Source organism: Rhinatrema bivittatum, chromosome 1, assembly GCF_901001135.1.
Source record: "Rhinatrema bivittatum chromosome 1, aRhiBiv1.1, whole genome shotgun sequence".
In the NCBI taxonomy this organism is placed as follows: Eukaryota; Metazoa; Chordata; class Amphibia; order Gymnophiona; family Rhinatrematidae; genus Rhinatrema; species Rhinatrema bivittatum.
Genome location: NC_042615.1, coordinates 756226930 through 756249197, shown reverse-complemented (window position 1 = coordinate 756249197; position 22268 = coordinate 756226930). Strand labels below are relative to the sequence as shown.

Genomic DNA, 22268 nt, shown 5'->3' with positions numbered 1-22268 from the left:
CTTGTAGCCTTTCAAAGCCATTGTCCAGATTATGGTCAAACAAATGACGAATGATAATACAGCTATTGAAATCCACAGTGTCATATCTTTCTCATGGAAGGCTAAAAGATAAAAAAGAAATTCTTAAAACATATAAGAACTGGTTTTAACTATTTAAGTGATGGATATGTGTTCTTGCTTCTTGGCTTTATTGAGCAGGAAACAATGAAGCTTATTAGTTTTTTGTCCCTGCAAATAAAATGGTGTGCACCAACTCACATGGTCTGTTCATTTTGTCTCAGTTATGTATTGTTATAGTGCTAGATCTTTTTTTTTAAATAAGCGTGGCCTTCTCTTTGTGTACAGCAACTGATTGTACTCAGTGATGTAGAGAATTACATCACTTTATCCACATGTAATGTAAAGGATCTTCATTTTATTTTTGCTAGGAATTTCAATACTATAACAAAAAATATCAGTAGAAAAATGTCTTTGTTATAACACAAAGGAGAAAATTCAGTGGAAAAGTAATAATTTTTCCAGTGATTATTTTTGTTATAACACTGAAATTCCCAGGAAAAATAAAATAAAAATTAAAAATGAAGGTTCCTAGGTAGCCTTATGATATTATCATTTTTTTTCTCTTAAATTACCTAAAGATGTTGCATCTAATCACCCTAATGGTAAAATTGTTTTCTCTTAAAGTAGTTAATTTGGAGGCCTATGTCCTAATGTGTGTTAGTATTAATGCAAATATTAACTAATACCCATGTACTTAGTTCATTAATGTGAGCTGTTTGCATGTACATTAGTAACCGCTGGCTCTCCAACAGTAATGTTAACACACATGCAAATGACTTAACTTGAAAAATAAATGCAAATGGCCTTATTAGGCATTAACACTACCCATTATTAATACCTCAGAGGCTTAACACAGTCCATATTAACATTTAACTACACATCAGAAGATGTAGGTAACTTTTGTAACCTTAGTAAGACATTTTGACTTGTGCCTTACAGGCCAAATTATTCTTCCCAATCCCGCCTGCAAAAATCAAATTGGTTCTCCAGGGCCCCAACCTCCATTCTCCACCCTTCCGAAATAAACCAGATACAGGCCTCCAGCCCCCATGCCCCTCACTGTGTATTCACCTCTCACTGCTCCTGGAAACGATACAGGCCTGCTTATCCACTCTTCTCCATCCCCCCAAAAGAAATGGGCTTCCAGCCTCCCCATACTCATGCCCCATCCCCCCAAAACAAAAAACAGGCCTCCAGGCCCCCCAAACCTTCATCCCAGATATAGCTCACCCCCAAAATGTTCTTTATAATCTTTGCTGGCAGGTGGTAGTCAGTTTCTCTCTTGTCGGCAGTGGCACCAAAATGAAAATGGCATCACTAATGTAATGACTCAATGCCAAAATACATATTGTTATGATTATCATTATTAATCATTTGTATAGTGCTATCAGATGGACGCAGACCCCTTAATGTTAGTGATAACTGTAATTTACCAGTAAGTTTGTAGACAGAATTCCCTCTTTTTTTTCTGACCCAGAAGTTTCCTCCTGTTCATTTGGGCTTCCAGCTCAATCAGAACCAGGGCTGGGATCTCACATCATGAGCCTTGATTTGCAACTACCCATGGATTTTGCCCCTTTTTTATATCCCTTCCAATCTTACTTAGGTCAATCACTACAGACACACTATATTTCCCCTCCCCCCACCACCTACACAGACCCCCCCCCCCCACACACATACATGCCACCTGCGACCATCCACCAGTGACACAGATATCCCTCCCTATAAACCCCCCCCACCTAACCGCACCTATGCACCCTTCTCCACCTAGTCACACACACAATCTACCCTTCCACCCCATTCTTCTATCATCACAGAGTAACTGGAAGATGCACACACAGACACACACACCCAGAAAAGCTATAATACGCATATGTATGTCATGGAGTCATAAAACATGCTCTTTAAAGTTGCATGCAATCCTAGAATTATTGATTATGCAAAGTCACTATCTGGGCATTACCAACATCTGGAATTGGGTAGAGGAAGCACTTTGAGCATTGTTACCATGATGGCAACTCACATTACGGGCAAGAAGCCAAAAACACTTGCCCTGTAACTACACTGCTTCTAAATATACTTGGATCTATTCAAGCAGCTCAACTGCATAGGTTTCAATGGAGAAAAATGAAATAGCAATATTTTAAGTAGAAAGAAATGAAACAGTATTCTATACAGGAGTTAAGGAAGGCTCATGGAGCTCTTTTGCAACTTTTGTCCTGTTCTCAGTTCTTTATTAACAGAACACCCCATGATGCAGGACTATTCCCTTAACATATAACAAATGATAATCCCATCTGAGAGAAGCATGCCTTGATAGCTCTATAGAGCCCAATACATTGAACAAATTAACAGAGAAAGGACAGGAAAGCAGAGGAGCACATGGCCATTCAAGACCACACACAGGTGCAGAAGAACATTAAATTACGCTTAAGTCAATTAGGCTGGACAAGACAACCCACCACCTTCACTTCTTATATATTGACAGCCTTTCCTTTCAATCAAAATATAAGTTGACAACTAATCAGCTCTGTGAACTGGTGTTCATTTTGCTAGCCCACAACCATTGACTCATGCATATTTCATTTATTTAATGTTTATATTCCATGAAATCATTAAAAATTATGCTCAAGGTGGAACAAAGAATAGACAAATAAATATACAAATCAAAACAGATTAACAAAAATCAAAACAAACAATGGACAGAAAATAAAACCTAATAGCATCTACCAGAAAAAAACTATTTAAACATCTAACTCATATTAAAAAATAAGTATAAAACAAAATAAAATAAAACAGATAAAACCAAACCGATAAATTAAAAGTAAAACATTCTTGTACTGTAAGCTATAACGCTTGGCATCTGAGTCAAACGCAATCTTAAAAATCTACAATTTTAACATCTTACTGAAGACTAAATAATTGCTCAAGACCCAAAATTTCCCTGGAAGATGATCCTATGCAGAGGGTCCTGAACAGGAAAAGGCTTTCCTCCTAGTATTTTTCAAATGAATATCATTCAATGAAGGCAACACTAAGAGGACCTTTTGTGAGAACCTAAGTCTTTTTGGAGCATAAATAATAACCATTTCTTCAACAGAAGTAGTTACTGCATTATGTAAGGATCTATAAATAGATGATATAGCCTTATATCGTACACAATAGAACACAGGAAAGCAATGGAATTTGGCCCACAATGATGGTGCATACTCTCTTGTTAAACCTACTAATCATTTATAGGGATGTGAATCGTTTTTTAACAATTTAAATTATCGTCCGATAATTTTAAAATCGTCATTAATCGGTAAGGGACTCTATACAATAGGAATTCCATCGATTTATCATGAAAAATCGAGTACGGGAATTATTTGGGGGGAGGGTGGGAAAACAGGCACACCAAAACAACCCCTAAACCCACCCCGACCCTTTAAAACCAATCCTTTACCCTCCCCACCCTCCCGAACCCCCCCAAAATGTTAAATTACCTGGTGGTCCAGTGGGGGGGGGGGGGGGGGGTGTCCCGGCGCGATCTCCTGCTCTCGGGCCATCGGCGCCATTTTGGCTACCACTGATAAAAATGGCGCCGATGGCCCGATCGCCTTTGCCCTCACCATGTCACAGGGGCAAAGGCGATCGGTGCCATTTTGAAACCAGTCCAGCACCGGCACTGAGGGTATGATTGAAGGGATGGTTCCCGGACCCCCCGCTAGACCACCAGGTACATGTAAAAGGTTTTTGGGGGGGTCGGGAGGGTGGGAGAAGCAAAGGGGTAATTTGTAAAGGGTCGGGGTGGGTTTTTTTTTATCGGACCATCGGCGCCATTTTTATCAGTGGTAGCCAAAATGGCGCCGATGGCCCGAGAGCGGGAGATCGCGCCGGGACCCCCCCCCACTGGACCACCAGGTAATTTAACATTTTGGGGGGGGGGGGGTTCGGGAGGGTGGGAGAGCAAAGGGGTCATTTGTAAAGGGTCGGGGTGGGGTTTTTTTTATCTGCTCAGGCCTCACTAAAAAATTAACGATGTGAATTGGAATCGGAACCGATTCCAATTCACATCTCTAACGATCCGATTTTTTTCTCCCTCCATCCGAACCTGATCGTTAAAACGATCGGGCACACGATTCACATCTCTAATCATTTGCACCACAATACTTTGCACATCCTAGAGATCATAAAGCCAAGATTTGGGAAGACTTAGATATACAATATGGCAGTAGTCAATTCTAGACAGCGCTAGTGCTTGGACTTCTGAAAACACATCTTTCTCATCCAGGCAATGGCAGATTTATTTAGCAATGAATACATAAAATGAGACAGACAGTCACTGCTGATTATTTGAAATTTTGCAAGCTATTGAAGACTTGGCTGTTTGTAGATGCTTTTGACAGAGAATAAAATTTCTGGGAGATAGTGGGGACCTGACAGTGGTATCAGTAGGATGACTAAATGGTTTGTGGATTAAGAAATTGTTTTTTAGAGTTAGGCTGGGTGATAGAGTTATGGTATAGGGAATTATGTTTATTATTTTTTTTATTACATTTTCTTAATTTGTTTTATTTTTATTGTTTTATTGTTATGATTATAGAATTGTATTTTACGATGCATCTCACTGTAAACTGCTTGGAGATTTTTAATATCAGGCTGTATATCAAATTACAATAAATGAATGAAGTAAATAAATTTGGTAAGTGACTCAATCAAATTACCCAATATCTGACCACAATCAGAAAATAAAAACTGCATGTCAAGTACAAGATGGGTGTGGGTTTTCATATCAGAGTATCCCCAATTTAAGAGGATTTAGTTTGACTTTATTTGATTTTTGTAGGCGGAGATCTCAATTAGAGAGTTATTAAGTTTGTTCTCTGTAACATTCTTTTCCTTGCCCAGAGGAATGCACAGCTGAATATCATCAGTATACATGAGAAAGGAAAGACCCATGGCACAGATCAATTTGGCTGAGGGTAACAGATAAAGGTTAAACATTTCTACAGCTCTAGTGGTCAGCTATGAGACTATAAAAATACAGTAAATGGCTTAATGCAACTTTGTGAATGAGTCACTAACGTGGTTATTCATCAAAATGCATTATGGCATTAACACCCACGATATTTATCGCAATGCAAATGCAAACTTTTCAAATTTATTCAAAGGGGTGAGATTGGGGAGGATTTTGGGCAGGAACAGTGAAAATGAGAGTCATTATTGCATGCTTTTAACACCAGAAATAACTGCACCTTTTTTCCTGGCATTAAGCTGTACAATATGCCCGAAACGGCCAAAATGCAATTTGTAATAAATATTGCAAATTCCATTTTGAGCATTGAGGGATGGGGAGGGGGAGAGGGAGGGAGAGAGAGCCTCTGGGATGGCATACCTAGTAGTCAACTATTCATATTGCTATAGGAGGGCCAGCTAGTAACTTGAGGTGAGGTTTTGGGGCCAGTTTTACATGTAGAGTGAGATGTACAAACAGCACAGTAGACCTCGGTGAAGATTTGTCGTGATTTGGAGTGAGGAAAGTCACACAAAGATGAGATTTCTACAATGTTATCTCGCCCTAACTTGATGGACTCTCTATCAGGATACTATGAAGCTAGGGTGAGAGAACACTGAAGTAATCTCATCTTAGTTTGACTTTCCTCACTCCAAATCACGTCAAATCTTCACTGAGGTCTATTGTGCTGTTCGTACGTCTCACTCTGCATCTAAAACTAGCCCCAAAACCTTAGACCACCACCAAAACCTCACCTCGACTTACTAGCTGGCCCTCCTATAGTGATATAAATAGTTGACTAACATGAAACCCTTATAAAGAATCTCTCTCTGTCTCTCTAAAAATTTGCAGTAACTGATGATATGCCTTTTGAATGAATGACCCTATAAGATAGCATGTGGTCTTTCTAAAATTAGGATAGCCATGCCCCTTTTCCTTACACGGATGTTATCCATGCAAAAATTATTGCATTTGATGAACCTAGGGGTAAGTTTGCACCTGAGGCAATGTAAGGTAAAGTGATTTGCCAAAGGTCACAGGGAGCAGGAGTGGGATTTGAAACTTGGCTTTCCTAGTTTACAGTCTGCTGCTCTAACCACTAGAGAACTCCTCCATGCCTCCATGCATTTTCTGTGGCAGAAAATGCAGCATCTGTACAAGCCCATCAACACTTCTCTAGCTTTTCTTTCTGAGTTAGTGTGATACAGGATGGGCTTTCTGGGAGATATATCTAGCTGCATCAGGAAGCTATACCTTTTGTTGTACATAACATCTTATATTTTGGAATGAATTTTCAAAAGGATTTTATGCATATAAAATTTGGTTTTATGCATATAAATGAGCTGTATCAAGGTAATTTTCAAAGGAAAATATAAATGTAAATGCAGCATACAAGCGCAGCAATTTTTAAAAGCCCATTTATCTGTGTTGTGTACAGCATATATCATAGTAGTTTTCAAAAACCTTTGAAAATTACAATATATGCAATTGAATTGCCAGTAGATTTTACCTGTGTTAAGTGCGCTTAATGGGGCGGATTTTCAGAGCCCTGCTCGCGTAAATCCGCCCAAAACCGGGCGGATTTACGCGAGCAGGGCCCTGCGCGCCGGTAAGCCTATTTTACATAGGCCTACCGGCGCGCACAGAGCCCCGGGACGCACGTAAGTCCCGGGGTTTTCGGAGGGGGCGTGTCGGGGGCGGTCCCAGTCGTCGCGGCGTTTTTGGGGCGTGTCGGCAGCGTTTTGGGGGCGGGTACGGGGGCGTGGCTACGGCCCGGGGCGGTCCGGGGGCATGGCCGCGCCCTGCGTACCCGCCCCCAGGTCGCGGCCCGGCGCGCAGGAGGCCCGCTGGCGCGCGGGGATTTACGCCTCCCTCTGGGAGGCGTAAATCCCCCAACAAAGGTAAGGGGGGGGTATAGACAGGGCCGGGCAGGTGGGTTAGGTAGAGGAAGGGAGGGGAAGGTGAGGGGAGGGTGTTAGAGGATTCCCTCCGAGGCCGCTCCGATTTCGGAGCGGCCTCGGAGGGAACAGGGGTAGGCTGCGCGGCTCGGCGCGCACCGGCTATACAAAATCCATAGCCTTGCGTGCGCCGATCCAGGTTTTTTAGTAGATACGCGCGGCTCCGCGCGTAATAATTTTCAGATACTAGTGAAGTCAATACCCTCATGTTTATGCTGGGCATCAGCAGAGGCTCCTTCCTCTTTACTGCACAGAGGATCAATGAGACTAGATGATGAGAGAAGGCCTCAGTGGAAGAAGGAATGGATGGGAATTATGGGTCCTTGCATGTGGCATGTGTCATTCTCCCTTCCTGTGAGTATTTTTCTTGTATCCTTTCTTGACTGTTTCCATGGTTGAATGTGTGTTTGAGTGCTTCTTGTTTTCATGCTCTAGATCTTTTCGGAGTTGATCGGGTGAAAAAAAAAATGCTGTGATCAAGGCTCCCGGTCCCTCATTGATTCTGCAGATGTTTATAGTGGCTCCTTCTCACACTCTTATCTTTTTTTAAGACTATGTACAATTTATTTTTTTTCTGCTAAATATCTTGTAAATATTTCCTTGTGTTACAGTTGCAATTCAGCAAGACTCATATTTTCATATATTCTGCTCCAGAAGCCATAATGATTTGGGGTGAATCAATGTATCAATGTCTTGGTCAGCTATGATAAAAAAAACAACCCATTTATTTTAATACTCTTTGCTTTTATTTTCTGAAAGCTAGACACTTAAGATCAAAAAAAGCATAAATTAGTCTTTTTCTCAATCTATTTAAACGTTCTCTCAACCTAGCTTGTTGTTGCCCAGGTAGAGTGTCCATCAAGCTAGGTTGAGAGAACATTGCCAAAATCTCTTCTTGGAGTGAGTGTCCTCACTCCGACAGCCAGCAAATCTTCACTAGAGACCACTGTTCTTTCCATAGGTCTCATGTTGAATGTGAAAGTGGCCCCCAACCCCCTACGCTCATACCTAATCCCCACCTCGAGTTACTAGGTGGCCCTCCCATAGGGATACAAATACCTGTCTAGGGCATAGGCACTATAGGAAGGTGCTCTCTCTCTGTCTCTCTCTCTCTCTCTCTCACTCTCACTGCGAAGATTCATTGGTTGTTTTATCGCGGTGCATGATGTTTTCGCAATTTGCGAATCCAGTTCCGCAAATGGCGAAAACATCGTGTCACGCGATGTTTCCCTGCTGCACGGAAAATGCCTTATTTGCATAGGACACGCCCCCTCATGCGTTACCACTGCGATATTGGAAAATGAGGCCCTTAGGCGCATATTCAGCGTCCAGACTTAAACCACATACGCTATTCTTATATGGAAAAATAGTGCTGAACACGCTTTGAATATTGACCTGTATAAGTTACAATAGATCAGACAAAAATATATTTAAGGAAATGAATTCCTAAACAGAAAACATACCTAATTTTGAATATTCAGAAGAAAAATTGTTGGGGGGAGAAGTATGAAATAAGGGAGATTAATAATGCAGAGCTAAAAATAATGGAAACTGGAACCAAGCATGACTTCTCCAATATCACTAATCAGGTTATAACAAATGAGTTTAAGATAAAAAAGAATTACCGTTTATACCTGAAATTTTTAATCATGGAACAACTGAAAGAGCAATCTATGGAAAATATGCAAACTATCAAAGGTATCAGAAATCTCTATTATTTAGAAAATGTTTGATGATATTTTATAGTATAAGTTTCAGAATTAATTTACTGCATAATTAGATGAGTTGCAGAAAATGCTGACCTAATTGTTTACTTACTGTTTGGAATCTGGATATAGCTTTCGGAGCTCCACTTACTCCAAAACCCATGGTCCGGTTTGCAGCGGACCTGAACAATATAGTTCTCTCCTGGATGTAAACTGAAGACATTAAACTGGGTTTGCTGTCCAGCTGAGTGGCTCTGGGTCAGGAAAAAAAGTGCCAAACAAAAAATACTTGTAAGTAAAAAAATTTTTTATTTAACAAGCGCCTCCCTTCCCCACCCCACATTAGTATTCCCTCTCTTTACTCCTAACATCAATCAACCAAAATAGTTAGATGTCCTGCATGACTCTTTGGTCTAGCACAGGGTTAAGATCGTTTTGCTACTAAATCACAGATTCAAATCTGCTTATACCCCTGACGCAGCACTTTGTCCCATGAATAAGCATGTTGAGGCTGTTTGAAGGGAAGTAACCTTGATGCCCGGAATATAAATTATTTTATGCGCACAAAAAAAAATTTGAAAAACATTTAAAAAATAGTTGAGCACAATTACACTTTGGACAGATGATTATATGTGACCCATTTAAACGTGTCTAAGCCTAAGTTTGGCATTACATGCACGGGTGGTACAATGGTCCTTCACTTGCATAACAAATCATTTTAAGAAGTTTGTGAATGCTTATTTTGATACATCTGTAGAAGGAGCGTTCATAAAATTGACTCTTATTTATTTCGGTGATTGGTTTGGTAGTGGCCAAAACTTATTAGGTTATGCATGGGAAAAATGTTATTCAGGTCATTCTGTTTTATTCTATTTTTTTAAATCAACTTTTTTTTGTTTTGTTTTGTTTCATTTTGTACATGCATACAGATGTGTAAAGTTGTACTTAGGTGCATGAAGCACTTATGGCTAAAGTCTGCATCTAAAAATTACACGCGGGCTTCAGGCCGAATTTTCAAAGTGGACTTGCATGCGTGCTTGCTTTCAAAATTAGTAGGACTGAGCATACATTGACATGGCATAGGGATGCACATTTTCACTTGCTAAGGAGGTATAAATCAAAATTATGCATGCAAATGGTTTCCCTACTCCAACTCTGCCCCCAGGAATGCCTCTTTGCAGTACGTATGCAAGATCAATTCTAAATATGCTTGCAAATTGCATGTAAATATTTTTGAAAATTACCCACATAAAATCGATTTTATGCCAAAAGTACAATTTTATGCATGTCAAAAATGAATACAGATAATGTAATGAAAAAAACCCAAAACAGATGGCCATCCCTAAAATTCATTATCATCTTAAAGTTGTTAGTGGCCTATGCAAAATGAGTGCATGCTCTCGGTTCAATTGCCAGTGGATAGATGTCCATATTACTTTAAAAGCATTATCATAATTTGACACTAATTGACAACATTCAGGTCGATACAGTAAAGTGTGCTCCGTCGGAGCACACTGTCAGCCTGCTCTGGACGCGTGTTTTCCCTTACCCCTTATTCAGTAAGGGGAGGAAAACACGCGGCCCACCCGCGGCACCTAATAGCGCCCTTAACATGCAAATGCATGTTGATGGCCCTATTAGGTATGCGCGCGCGATTCAGTAAGTAAAATGTGCAGCCAAGCCGCACATTTTACTCTAAGAAATTAGCGCCGCACATTTTACTCTAAGAAATTAGCGCCGACCCAAAGGTCGGCGCTAATTTCTTCCGGCGCCAGGAAAGTGCACAGAAAAGCAGTAAAAACTGCTTTTCTGTGCACCCTCCGACTTAATATCATGGCGATATTAAGTCGGAGGTCCCCAAAAGTAAAAAAAAGTAAAAAAAAAATAAAAAAATTTGAATTCGGCCTGCGGCTGTCGGGCCGAAAACCGGACGCTCAATTTTGCCGGCGTCCGGTTTCCGAGCCCATGGCTGTCAGCGGGCTCGAGAACCGACGCCGGCAAAATTGAGCGTTGGCTGTCAAACCCGCTGACAGCCGCCGCTCCAGGCCAAAAGGAGGCGCTAGGGACGCGCTAGTGTCCCTAGCGCCTTTTCCCCGTTTTTCCCGCGTCACCTCATTTAAATACTGAATCGCCCGCACCGGCGAGGGGCCGGTGCGCGCGCCGGGAGAGCGGGCGTTCGTCCGCTCTCCCGCGGTCTTACAGTATCGACCTGATAGTTGGCTTTCTTAGCAGAAAGGTCAAATTTCACATGCATGGAATGTGAAGTACATTCTTGCTCCTAACAGTGGTCCCACCAGAGCTGCATTGAGGCACACGCTTTGAACTCTTCTGTTGGAAAAGTGTGCCATTAATAAATGACTTCATTTGCTTTGACATTAGCAGGGCAGTGTAGAAGATGCTTACACTACTGCTACCTTCACTATACCTGCTTTGTCAATAAGGGAAGACTTCTGCTTCCCTAAACAGTCCACCTAGCACTATAGTCACTACAAAAATTATGAAAGAGCACCAAAAGAGGACTGGTTTTCAAGAAATCCATAATGAATATGCATGAGATACATTTGCATGCACTGCCTCTACAGTATGGGGCGGATTTTCAGAACCCTGCTCGCCTAAATCCGCCCAAAACCGGGCGGATTTAGGCGAGCAGGGCCCTGCGCGCCGGTGAGCCTATTTTACATAGGCTCACCGGCGCGCGCAGAGCCCCGGGACTCGCGTAAGTCCCGGGGTTCTCCGAGGGGGGCGGGCCCGGTCGTCACGGCGTTTCGGGGGCGTGTCGGCAGCGTTTTGGGGGCGGGTACGGGGGCGTGGCTACGGCCTGGGGCGGCCCGGGGGCGTGGCCGCGCCCTCCGGACCCGCCCCCAGGTCGCGTCCCGGCGTGCAGGAGGCCCGCTGATGCGCGGGGATTTACGCCTCCCGGAGGGAGGCGTAAATCCCCCGACAAAGGTAAGGGGGGGGCTTAGACAGGGCCGGGTGGGTGGGTTAGGTAGGGGAAGGGAGGGGAAGGTGAGGGGAGGGCAAAAGGAAGTTCCCTCCGAGGCCGCTCCGATTTCGGAGCGGCCTTGGAGGGAACGGGGGTAGGCTGCGCGGCTCGGCGCGCGCCGGCTATACAAAATCCATAGCCTTGCGCGTGCCGATCCAGGTTTTTAGCAGATACGCGCGGCTCCGCGCGTATCTACTAAAATCCAGCGTACTTTTGTTTGCGCCTGGAGCGCAAACAAAAGTAGGCTATTCGCGCTCCTTTTAAAATCCGCCCCTATGCAAACATATCTCATGCTGATTTCTTGTGGATATCTTGAAAACCAGACCCATTTGTGGTTCTTGAGGACTGGAGTTGATCAACTCTGTTCTATAAGAATAAGAAGCATTTTACATGTTTCACTAAAATAAATGTAGCTTCCACATTATTGAGGAACTTCTAATGTAGTTTCGGCTAAATTTTTAAAAGTTTGCATGGCCATTAGAGAAGCAATAATTGAACTGCCTGCATTTCGAAAACCCTGCAAGTAGTTTTTACCCATGGGAGCTTATCAAAATAATCAAAGCAAAACAATGTGGATAATTTTGCTTTGATTATTATCCCTTGAAAAGCACTCGCACATATGTGTGCCTGCTTTTGTTTGAGTACTTTTAGACAAACTTATGTGCATAGTTTAAATGCCTCCCCTGACCAAACCCCTTCCCAGGAATGCCTCCAAAAATACACTGGTAAAAACAGGGCTGGCTTTTGAAGTGTGCAACTTATGCAGCTGCACAGGTTGGCATCCTCTCTCCCCTCATCCTTCCACATCATGTAGGCAGAGGGAAAAAGAGAGGGTGGGTTGAGAGTATAATGGAGGTGGAGAGAAGGGGATGCCAAGTGGTAGAGAGAGAAAGGAGGATCCTGTGCTGGAGGTTCTGCCACTAACAAAGGAGGGAGTGCTGTGCCAGAAGGAGGCAAAAGAGGGGCACCATATTCAGTTTTCACACAGGATGCCAACTAGCTTAGGGCTGGCCTTGGGTAAAAGTACCCACATTGCTGATATACATGGATGCTTTTATTTATTTATTATGAACATTTCTAATCCGCTAGTCCTCGAAATATTTACTCCTAGCAGCTAAAAACTAAAACAAATACACAATATTGCACATAAAAAAAGACATCAAATACAAAACGAAAAGAGACAAGAAAATATACAGGAGCATAAAACAAAAGCACAGGTCAAAATGTTCAAATAGGTGAAATATAAAACCAAGTAGACCAATAAATATATATTAACATAAACACAAATCAGAACATATAGGAATCTTAAAAAAAACAATCCCAAAACAAAACTTGACCTAAACCCAAAGTCTGCTGAAAAAATCCTTCTCTTTTTTCCTAAAAAAGAGTGGGCAATAATCAAACAGCCAAGTTATATGGGCAAAATAATGTTTTATCTGTGAAATAGCTTTGAATATTAATCTCTAGATACTTAGGCAAATATCAAGTACTTGAGCCTGCAAGCTCCCAGTGGGGTTTGATTATTGCCCTCTATGGTGGAAGAGAATGACTATAAAGGAGAGCATTATCAAAATGCAAATATTAATATCTTTTCTGGAAAAATAGCAAAAATGACCAATAAACTTAGGGGTTCCTCAAAGAACATGCTCTGTTAATTTGCACCACTGTCTAGATCAGGGCTTCCCAAGCCAGTCCTGGGGACCCTACAGCCAGTTGGGTTTTCAGGGTATCTATAATGAATATATATGAGGTAAATTTGCATATACTGGATTTCAAACATAAGCAAATTTATCTCATTGTGGATATCCTGATAACCCAACTAACTGTGGAGTCCCCAGGACAGGTTTGGGAAGCCCTAGTTTAGACAACGTTTGTGACAGACAGAAAGAGAGATGCCCATATCAAAATTAATAGCACTTTTCACATTTTAGAAATATGCTAAAAGCAAAGTCAGAATCAAGAGAAGGCAGCCTTTGTGAGATCAACAGGAGAAAGCACTGCAGTCGGAGTAACAGCAGGATGAGATCCTGTGGTGGCAGTGAAAGTCAGATCAAGTGAACATGTTTCCTACTACTGCAATTTATCCTCTTCCTACTGCACATTATCCCTGTTTAGAAGGGAAGTGTGTCCCACTTGAAAAAGATGTAATCACAGGGACCAAAGTTTTGTGGTCATTTGCTCTGACTCCCTAATGCTGACCCCTGCATGAGAGATAGAGAAATGAGGAGGACCAGCCCAGCAAATGTTTGTGGGATGAGGGACCAGGCATCTCTACCTTCTCCTTATCAGGCTATGGCAATTCTTTAATGTCAGTAATCCAGGTCAGGCAGGGCATACATAGGTCTGGGCTTAGATCCTCTGATGTGCATGATCTCATAGCAAATAAAATGTCAGCTACCTCCATATGTCCGCTACTGGATTCACACTTTGACCTTTCTCCCTGTCCTCTTTTCCTCTACCATTCCCATAACCCTTAAATATCTTCTCCTTCTACACTTAGCTCCCTATCACTGTCTTGCTTGTTATCGCCATTCTCTTCCTTGTTTCATTATTATCATCATCATCATTAGCAAATGCCATCTTTGATACGAAGGTTGACCAACTGTGCGGCACCAATTCTCTCTGTGCACAGTTTTCCTCTTTGATTCACTTATGTTTTCCAGATCTTGACCATTTTTTAAAGTTTTTCCTAGTTTAACCATGCCCAAAAAGGAAATTGTTCCTTTAGTCATATGCAAAGTAATAAAGTGTTCTGCTTGAAATTCAGGTGTCTAAAATGACGACAAAGAGAGAAAAAGAAAGTGACGTACGCAATATTTTACATTGCTCACCTCCCAGTTTTGTGCCTTCTCAGTTTTCAGCCGCAATTCATACACAAGTGTTAACCAGCCATATTTGACATCAGCCATTGAAGGTGGAAGCCATTTCACCAACAGATGGTTTTTCTCTACTGACAGCGACACATTCATTGGAGGGTGGGGTTCAACTACAAAAATAAAAAAATAGGCATGGTAACAATAGTTATTATTTTATTACTTTACATCATGAATTCTGACCTCCATATGCATGAGGCAGAAAGAACAGATCTATACTGGAAGAGTTTCCAGTAGCATTGGGTCACTATATAAAATATATTGAAACAATTGCTGTCCTGTTACTGTGAAAGACAACTTTTTAAAAAGTTTCATAAAAAATGTATAGCAACCTTACAATGACTTTCCACATATTCTTCAATCTGCCAATTTCTTAATGAGGTCAGTTTTTCTGATTCAAAGATAACATTTTGAAGTTAGAATGGCGTAATTCTGCTGGTTCTGAGTGTGATATTAATCACTGACTGCTTTAGAGATGATTAAGATAAGGGGAAAAGTTGAGGCTGTCAAACTCAAAGTGAAGGAGCGTGGCAAACTTATGTTATGTTACATTATATTACTATAATGCGTTCCTTGGGCAACCGTCCAACCTAAACCAATTTAGAAAACATGAAAACAATACAATATATAATAATATCCCATTAAAATATATCATACAATATGTGATACATCATAAAAATCAGTAGCAATGAAATCTACTAAGCATTAATAGCGTGTTATTATTATGTACGTGAATTCTGGCAGCTTGCAATTTGTTCTAGTAGGTTATAAATGTTATTAAATAAATTAACTAAATAAAACATTTTGTTGTAGCTTAAGACCTGGCTGTTTGAACAGGCTTACAGGATATGAGTCTATCAACTGGGTTATGATGTTAACTGTTGGGCTTTCACCACTTACATCATGATTCAATTGGTTTCTGTGATTTTATTGCTGTTTTCAATATAACCTGCTATTAATTATAAATGTGATTTGCCTGAGTCACAATGTGAACAAATTAGTTCATGCTGTCTTTTAAGTTAGCCTATTAGCTGAGCTGTGATGTTCATCTTTTGGCTCTTATTAAAGCTTTAATGCTACTTTTGGCTCCCATTGCCGTTTTAATACAATTGTAAGTGTTATTATCACATGTGTCTTGTTTCCACTTGAAGAAATAGATTTCTCCTGTTTATTTAGTTAGCCTATCAGTTGAATAGTGTTGTATATTTGTGGATTTCTATTGCTGATCCAATGTTTACTGTTGGCCTCCTTGCCAACTTTAATATATCTGTAACTAAGCTACAGCATGAACATTATTTGTGAATAAGCTATAGCATGAACAAATAAGTTCATACTGGGGCCGATTCTAAATCCTATGCGCACGCACAAATGTACACCCGATTTTATAACAGGCGCACGCTGCCACGCGCATGTTATAAAATCCACGGTAGGCGTGCGCAAGGGGGGGGGGCACACTTGTGCACCTTGCATGTGCCGAGCCCTAGAGGAAGCCCGATGGCTTTCCCCGATCCCGCCGAGGCCGCTCCGAAATCGGAGCGGCCTCGGAGGGAACTTTCCTTTCGATCTCCCCCACCTTCCCCTCCTTTCCCCTATTTAACTCACCCCCACAGCCTTACCTAAATCCCCCCCTACCTTTGCTGTCAATGTTACGCCTGCCCGAGGCAGGTGTAACTTGCACGCGCCGGCCGGCTGCTGGCGCGCAAACCTCCGGCACGGCCGCTGTGCCAGAGGACTCGGGACCGCCCCTGGGCTGCTGCCCCGCCTCCTTCCCCGCCCCATACCATCCCTTTTTCAAAGCCCTGGGACATATGCGCGTCCCGGGGCTTGTGCGCGCCGCCGAGCCTATGCAAAATAGGCTCGGCGCGCGCAGGGGGGTTTTTTAAAGGGTTACGCGCGTATCTTACGCGCGTAACCCTTTGAAAATCTACCCCACTGTTTTTAATTAATTTGAATTTTTGGTTAATTTTTGCTCATTTTATAACTATGTATACATTTTTTGCTGAATCTCATTTTATCTATGCTGTATGTATTATTTAAGGGTGCAGGATGTTTCTTTGACGTAGAGAACTATGGGACTTATTTACCATGCATCTTTTCCCATTGATACAAAATGGGGAAAAATCCTTAGTAAATCAAGTCCTGTGTTTGGTTATAGTGTATTATTGTTCCCCAACTTGAAAGCTCTCTGGGTAGGTGAGTAATAAGTCATTAAAAATAAATACATATGGAGTAGATTTTAAAAGAATGCGCGTGCGCGTCCATGTGCGCGTGCTACCTGGCGTGCACACATGGACGCCCGATTTTATAACATGTGCGCACCTTCCCCAGTTCCCTCCCAGTCCCCTCCAATTTAGGAGCGGCCTCGGAGGGAACTTCCTTACCCCCTAGCCTGACCTTCCTACCCCTTCCCCTAACCTTCCTGCCCCCTAGCCCTATCATAACCCCCCCAAACCCTTGTCCTACCTTTTTCGCCTGCCTCAGGGCAGGCGCAAGTAGCGAGCACTGGCACCCTGCCGGCACGCGATCCCCAGGCACAGCAGCAAATGGCCACTGTGCCGGGGACCTCTAGCTCCCCCCCACCCCGCCCCTTTTCTTCGGCCCCGGGACTTACGTGCGTGACCTGGCCTTTGAAAATTGGCCCGGCACGCATAAGGCCTGGGTTTACGCACGTAAAGCTTTTAAAGTCCGGGCCAAAATGTTTCTTATCAGAAAGTATGGTGGATGAATGAAACAATCTCCCAAAGGATGTGGGGGTGACAAAATAGAACAAAATTTAAGAAAGTATGAGATGAGCATAGAGGATGCCTAACTGTGAAGAAGGGAGGGGCTGGTCAGTGCTACAAGTGAATGCATCCAAATCAGGTGCTTGCTTGGGTTCATTCATGAACAAGTATTATCAATTCTCCTAGGCTGACAGAATCTGGAAGCACAGAAAAGACTGCATGCTCCTCTTTGCAGGAAGGGCAACATATATATCACTAGTGTAGGCAGACCAGAAGCTCTGAGCAGAGGCTAGAAATACACTTCATTCCAGACAAGGTTTCTATTAATATATGATTAGGAGGGATGGCATTCACAGAGGGAAAATCATATGTTAACATAGGGGTCATAGGCATGTCAAAATATGATTTTCCCTCTGTGAATGCCATCCCTGAATAAGCAGGTTTACCTGCATAAAAATACCTGTTGATAATTGTCCATGGGGAAAAGTATGTGCATTGCAAGAAAACAGGGGCGGGATTAGGTCAAGGAAGAAAAAGTGTGCATAATGATTTAATTTTGAAACCACTGTCTGGGCTTTCTGGTACATGCTTTACCTCTGCTGCAATACAGATGCAGGAATGATAACTTTTAAACAGGCAGAGGGCACACATGCACGCACTGTTACGCTCCTGCCCACAAGAAGCATGGGCAGGCTCTTACCTTCTCACAGACAGCCAGCCAGGCTGCTGATGCTGTTGCTTGCTTTCTCCCTGAATCAGCTGGGACTCCCCGCAGCTGTTGCCATGCGGTCAGCTCCTGTTTCTGCCTTTCCCCGACGTGCTGCTGCGATCCCAGGACCTTTAGCCAGCAGCGAGACCGTCTCTCCCAGTGCCTGCTTCAGCCCGGGTCCTTGCCTGGCAGGGAGCCGTCCCTGCCGGTGCCTGCAGCTCTCTACTCTGCCTGCAGTCTTACCTCTCCTCCTGGGGCTTTCTTCACGGCATGGAGCCGTTCCTGCAGTCAGCCCTTCTCCTGCTTCTGTTCTCTCACAGTTCCCTGCAGCCAGCACTTCTCTCTGCCAGTGCCTGCAGCCAGCCTTACCTTCTCTGCTTCTGTCCATGCGGCTGGGAGCTGCTCCACTGACCTGCCTTCACCCAGCTCCAGTCCAGGGTTGCTCCGCGGCTTCCTTGGGTCCTCCACGTGGCTGAGGACGCCACCAGCTGCCAGCTCTTCTCTCCAGCCTTCTAGGGCACGAGCGCGCGCCTCTCTGCTCCTCTTAAAGGGCCAGCCAGGTGTGGCCCCCTGCTGACCCCTCCCTGGGCATTGTCCACCTCAGCCCTACTAAAGGGCTCAGCTTTCAGTGTGTCTTTGCCTTCGCAAGGAGTTGGTCACTCCTGAGATCCTTCGCTCCAGGAAGTCGTCCGTGTTCCAGCACTTCTGCAAGGTCCTGTGTTTCGTGTTACCTGTTGGAGCTCCTCGTCCAGTCCTGATGTCTGCCTGCCGTTCCAGTCCCAAGGTCTGTCTCTTGATCCAGTCCTGATGTTCCTGCTGTTCCTGATGTCCATGTTCCAGCCCTGAGGTGTGTCTCCTGTTCCAGTCCTGATGTTCCTGCTGTTCCTGATGTCCATGTTCCAGCCCTGAGGTGTGTCTCCTGTTCCAGTATCTGTGTTCCAGTCCTGATGTTCCTGCTGTTCCAGATATCCTTGTTCCTGATCCTGATGCTTTAGTCTGCCTTGTGCTGCCAGGAGAGCAGCGTATCCTTGCCTTGTGCTGCCAGGAGAGCAGCGTATCCTTGCCTTGTGCTGCCAGGAGTGCAGCGAACCTGCTTCCTCTTTCCTGTGCTCTCCCGCTCTCTGCGTGGTCCGCAACCAGCCTTCCAGGGCTGAGTAGGGCGCGCATGGGACAGGGTGGTCCGTGACTCAGTCCCGCGGGTGGCCTGAGTAGGGCGCCCTGAGGGTCAGTGCCCATGTCTACCTTCAGCCCTCGTTCCCGATTCCTCCTCTGTGCATCCAGTCCTGAGTCCAAGCCTGTGCCTGTCCACGTCTATGCATCCTACACCTCATTCCTGAGTCCACGTCTTTGCCTGAGTCCACGTCTAAGGATCCTGCATCTATGCCTGAGTCCACGTCTATGGATCCTGCACCTCGTCCTGAGTCCACGTCTATGCCTGAGTCTACGTCGTTCCTGAGTCTCTTCTGAATCCATGTGCCAGTCATCGCTGTCCTGGCCTCCATCCGGCCTGCCGCTTCGTGCCGTACCCTGCGGCAGGTCCGAAAGGGCTGGGAACGGTCAGAGGACTGTTCACAAGACCAACATTGCGTTGTTGGGTCTTCTGAAGCGTGCAGGTCCGGAGGAGGGCCTGTCTTCCAATGCACTCCAGCCCTGCTCCCGTCCAGCCCATGCTCGGGCATGCTACGCCTCCCGCGGCACTTCTTCAGAGCCCTCTGGGGTCGAGCCGTGGCCCAAGGACACACATTACCCAGGAGTGGGATTGCTCTCCTAGCGCTCCACAACACGCCCATTGAGGAGAGACGTGATTATTTTATAACATATGCGTGTATATGCGCACATGTTATAAAATAGCCTGGACGCACGTACATGTGCACTCAATTTTAAATGGATGCACGCAAATCCCATATTTACCTCGTAGGTGGGGAAATTTTATAAGAGATGCGCGCCAATGCCATTTACCGTTTTTCCATTTCATTCCTGATCCGCCCAGTTAAGGGATAGGACTTTCAGACCCACCTATTTTAATAGCCTCCCTTCCCCTCTGTTAGCCCCGATACTTAAAACTCGATGACTTGCTTACATGTTTTTATTTTAAAACTTTCATGTCATCCATAGCAGAAGTATTTACATGCTCATCTCTTGGCCAGGCCCTAACATCTTATTTTATTTATTTATTTATCGAGTTTTATATACCATCAATTGGTTTCGTCATAATACACCATCATAACGGTTTACAAAAATACAAGGTTACAAGGTTAAGGGGGATAAACGAGTTTCAAAAAGGTTCAAACTGTTGTTAAACATAGGGGTATCATATGCAAGTTAGTTACTGTTGAGTTTTACGTTTCACTTCTTAGTTATAATACATAGTTGTGATAAGTTTAATTTATTCTTCAGGTTGGAGTGGAGGGTGATGTTGTTGTGGTGTTCATTGGGTGAGTTGGTATGCTTTGTTGAACATCCATGTTTTTAGCTCTTTTTTGAATGTTTTTAGGTTTTCTTGAGTTCTAAGTTCAGTTGGTAGGGAGTTCCAGAGTTTTGGGCTACCTAGAGATATTGCTCTCTTTTGGGTTGAGGTGAGTTGATTGGAACACATAGGTGGTGTTTTTAGAAGTCCCTTATTTGCTGATCTCAGGTTTCTGTTTGAGGTATGCAGTTTTATAGAGGGGCTTAGCCAATTTTCTTGTTTTTCATATATAATTTTATGTAGGATGGATAGTACTTTGTATTCAATCCTGAATCTTATTGGTAGCTGGTGAAGTGAAATAAGTGTTGGAGTGATGTGGTCGTGCTTTTTCGATCCAGTGAGGATTCCTGCAGCTGCGTTCTGCAGGATCTGCAGTGAGCGAATAGTGTTTAGAGGTAAGTTGAAAAGGAGTGAGTTACAGTAATCTATGTTGGAGAAAATTAGTAATTGAAGGTTTTAAATGACGGAGTGTAAGTAGTTTATGATATCCGTCTTTGATTTTTGTTGTGATATGGTTTTTGAAAGAAAGTTCCTTGTCAATTATTACTCTGAGGTTGCGAGCATGATTGATTGGAGATATAACCATATTTTGGTTCATTAGGTTGAGTGGTGGCATCTGAGGAGAGTTGTTCCTTCTGTCTAATAATATCAATTCAGTCTTATCAAAGTTGAGGATGAGTTTTAGGTTGGTTAGTATTTCTTTTATACTGTTTAGGTAAGTGGCTGTTAATTTGTATGTTTCTTCTAGTGATTTTTTTTATTGGGATTAATATTTGAATATCATCAGCATAGATGAAGTGGGTCAGATTGAGATTTGATAGGAAGTGGCATAATGGAAGCAGATAGATGTTAAAGAGCATTGCTGATAGAGCGGATCCTTGGGGAACTCCAGTGTTTAGACTGATTTTCTTTGAGAGGGAATCATTGAGTAGCACTTGGTAGGATCTTTGTGAAAGGTACGAGGAGAACCATTGTAGGGTTGTTTCCTTAGCTCCAATTTCAGATAGATGGTCAATCATGATAGAGTGGTTTACTGTAGCAAAGGCTGCTGGTAGGTCGATTAGGATTAGAAGGTAGCTGTGGCCTTTTTCAAAATCTTTGAGTATGAAGTCGTTCATTGCTAGTAGTAGGGTCTCAGTGTTCAGTTGCTTTCTGAAGCCAAATTGAGCGGGTAGCAGGATGTTGTTTTCTTCTAGGTGGTCAGTGAGCTGTGTGTGGACAACTTTCTCAATGATTTTGGCAAGGAATGGGAGGTTTGATATGGGTCGGTAGTTCAGTGAGTTTTCTGGATCAAGATTATTCTTTTTTAGAATGGGTTTGATTGCTGATTTTATGCATTCTGGGTAGTTTCCTTCCATGAGGGAAATATTTACAATTTCAGTTATCATCTTAGTTATTGGTGGTTCGAGATTTTTTATCGTTGTAATGGGTATGGCGTTAATAGGGTGTTTGGCTAGGTTCATTTTTTTTAATGATCATTTGGATTTCTAAAGAAGATGCTGTCTCAAAGTTGGACCAGTTTTTTGTTTGAATGTTTGGTAATTTCTGGTCTTGTGAGTCGTTTCTAGGTTGTTCTTTATGAGGATTTTGATTTTTTCATTAAAGAAGTCTGCGAAGTCATTACTAGTGATCTTTGGTGTTGATTGTGGCTGATCATCATAAGATGATTTGGTTAGGCTTTTTACTATGTTGAAGAGCATCTTAGGGTTTTGTTGGTATTTGGTTATTTTGTTAGTGTAGAAATCTTTTTTTGTTTTATGGATGAGTTTTTTGTATTCTGCTAGTTGTGCTCT

General features: G+C 43.0%; 1 protein-coding gene across 2 annotated transcripts in view; it reads right to left on the bottom strand.

Annotated features, from left to right (window-relative positions):
• PRLR (prolactin receptor) overlaps positions 1 to 22268 on the bottom strand; it is a 610827-nt gene that overhangs the window by 26866 nt on the left and 561693 nt on the right. For both annotated transcript variants that reach the window (XM_029578943.1, XM_029578952.1), the window contains 3 exons: positions 14535 to 14689; positions 8833 to 8974; positions 2 to 101 (listed from right to left, as the gene is read on the bottom strand). In XM_029578943.1, coding sequence (XP_029434803.1) covers positions 2 to 101; positions 8833 to 8974; positions 14535 to 14689 — 397 coding nt within the window. The remainder of the gene's footprint in view (position 1; positions 102 to 8832; positions 8975 to 14534; positions 14690 to 22268) is intronic.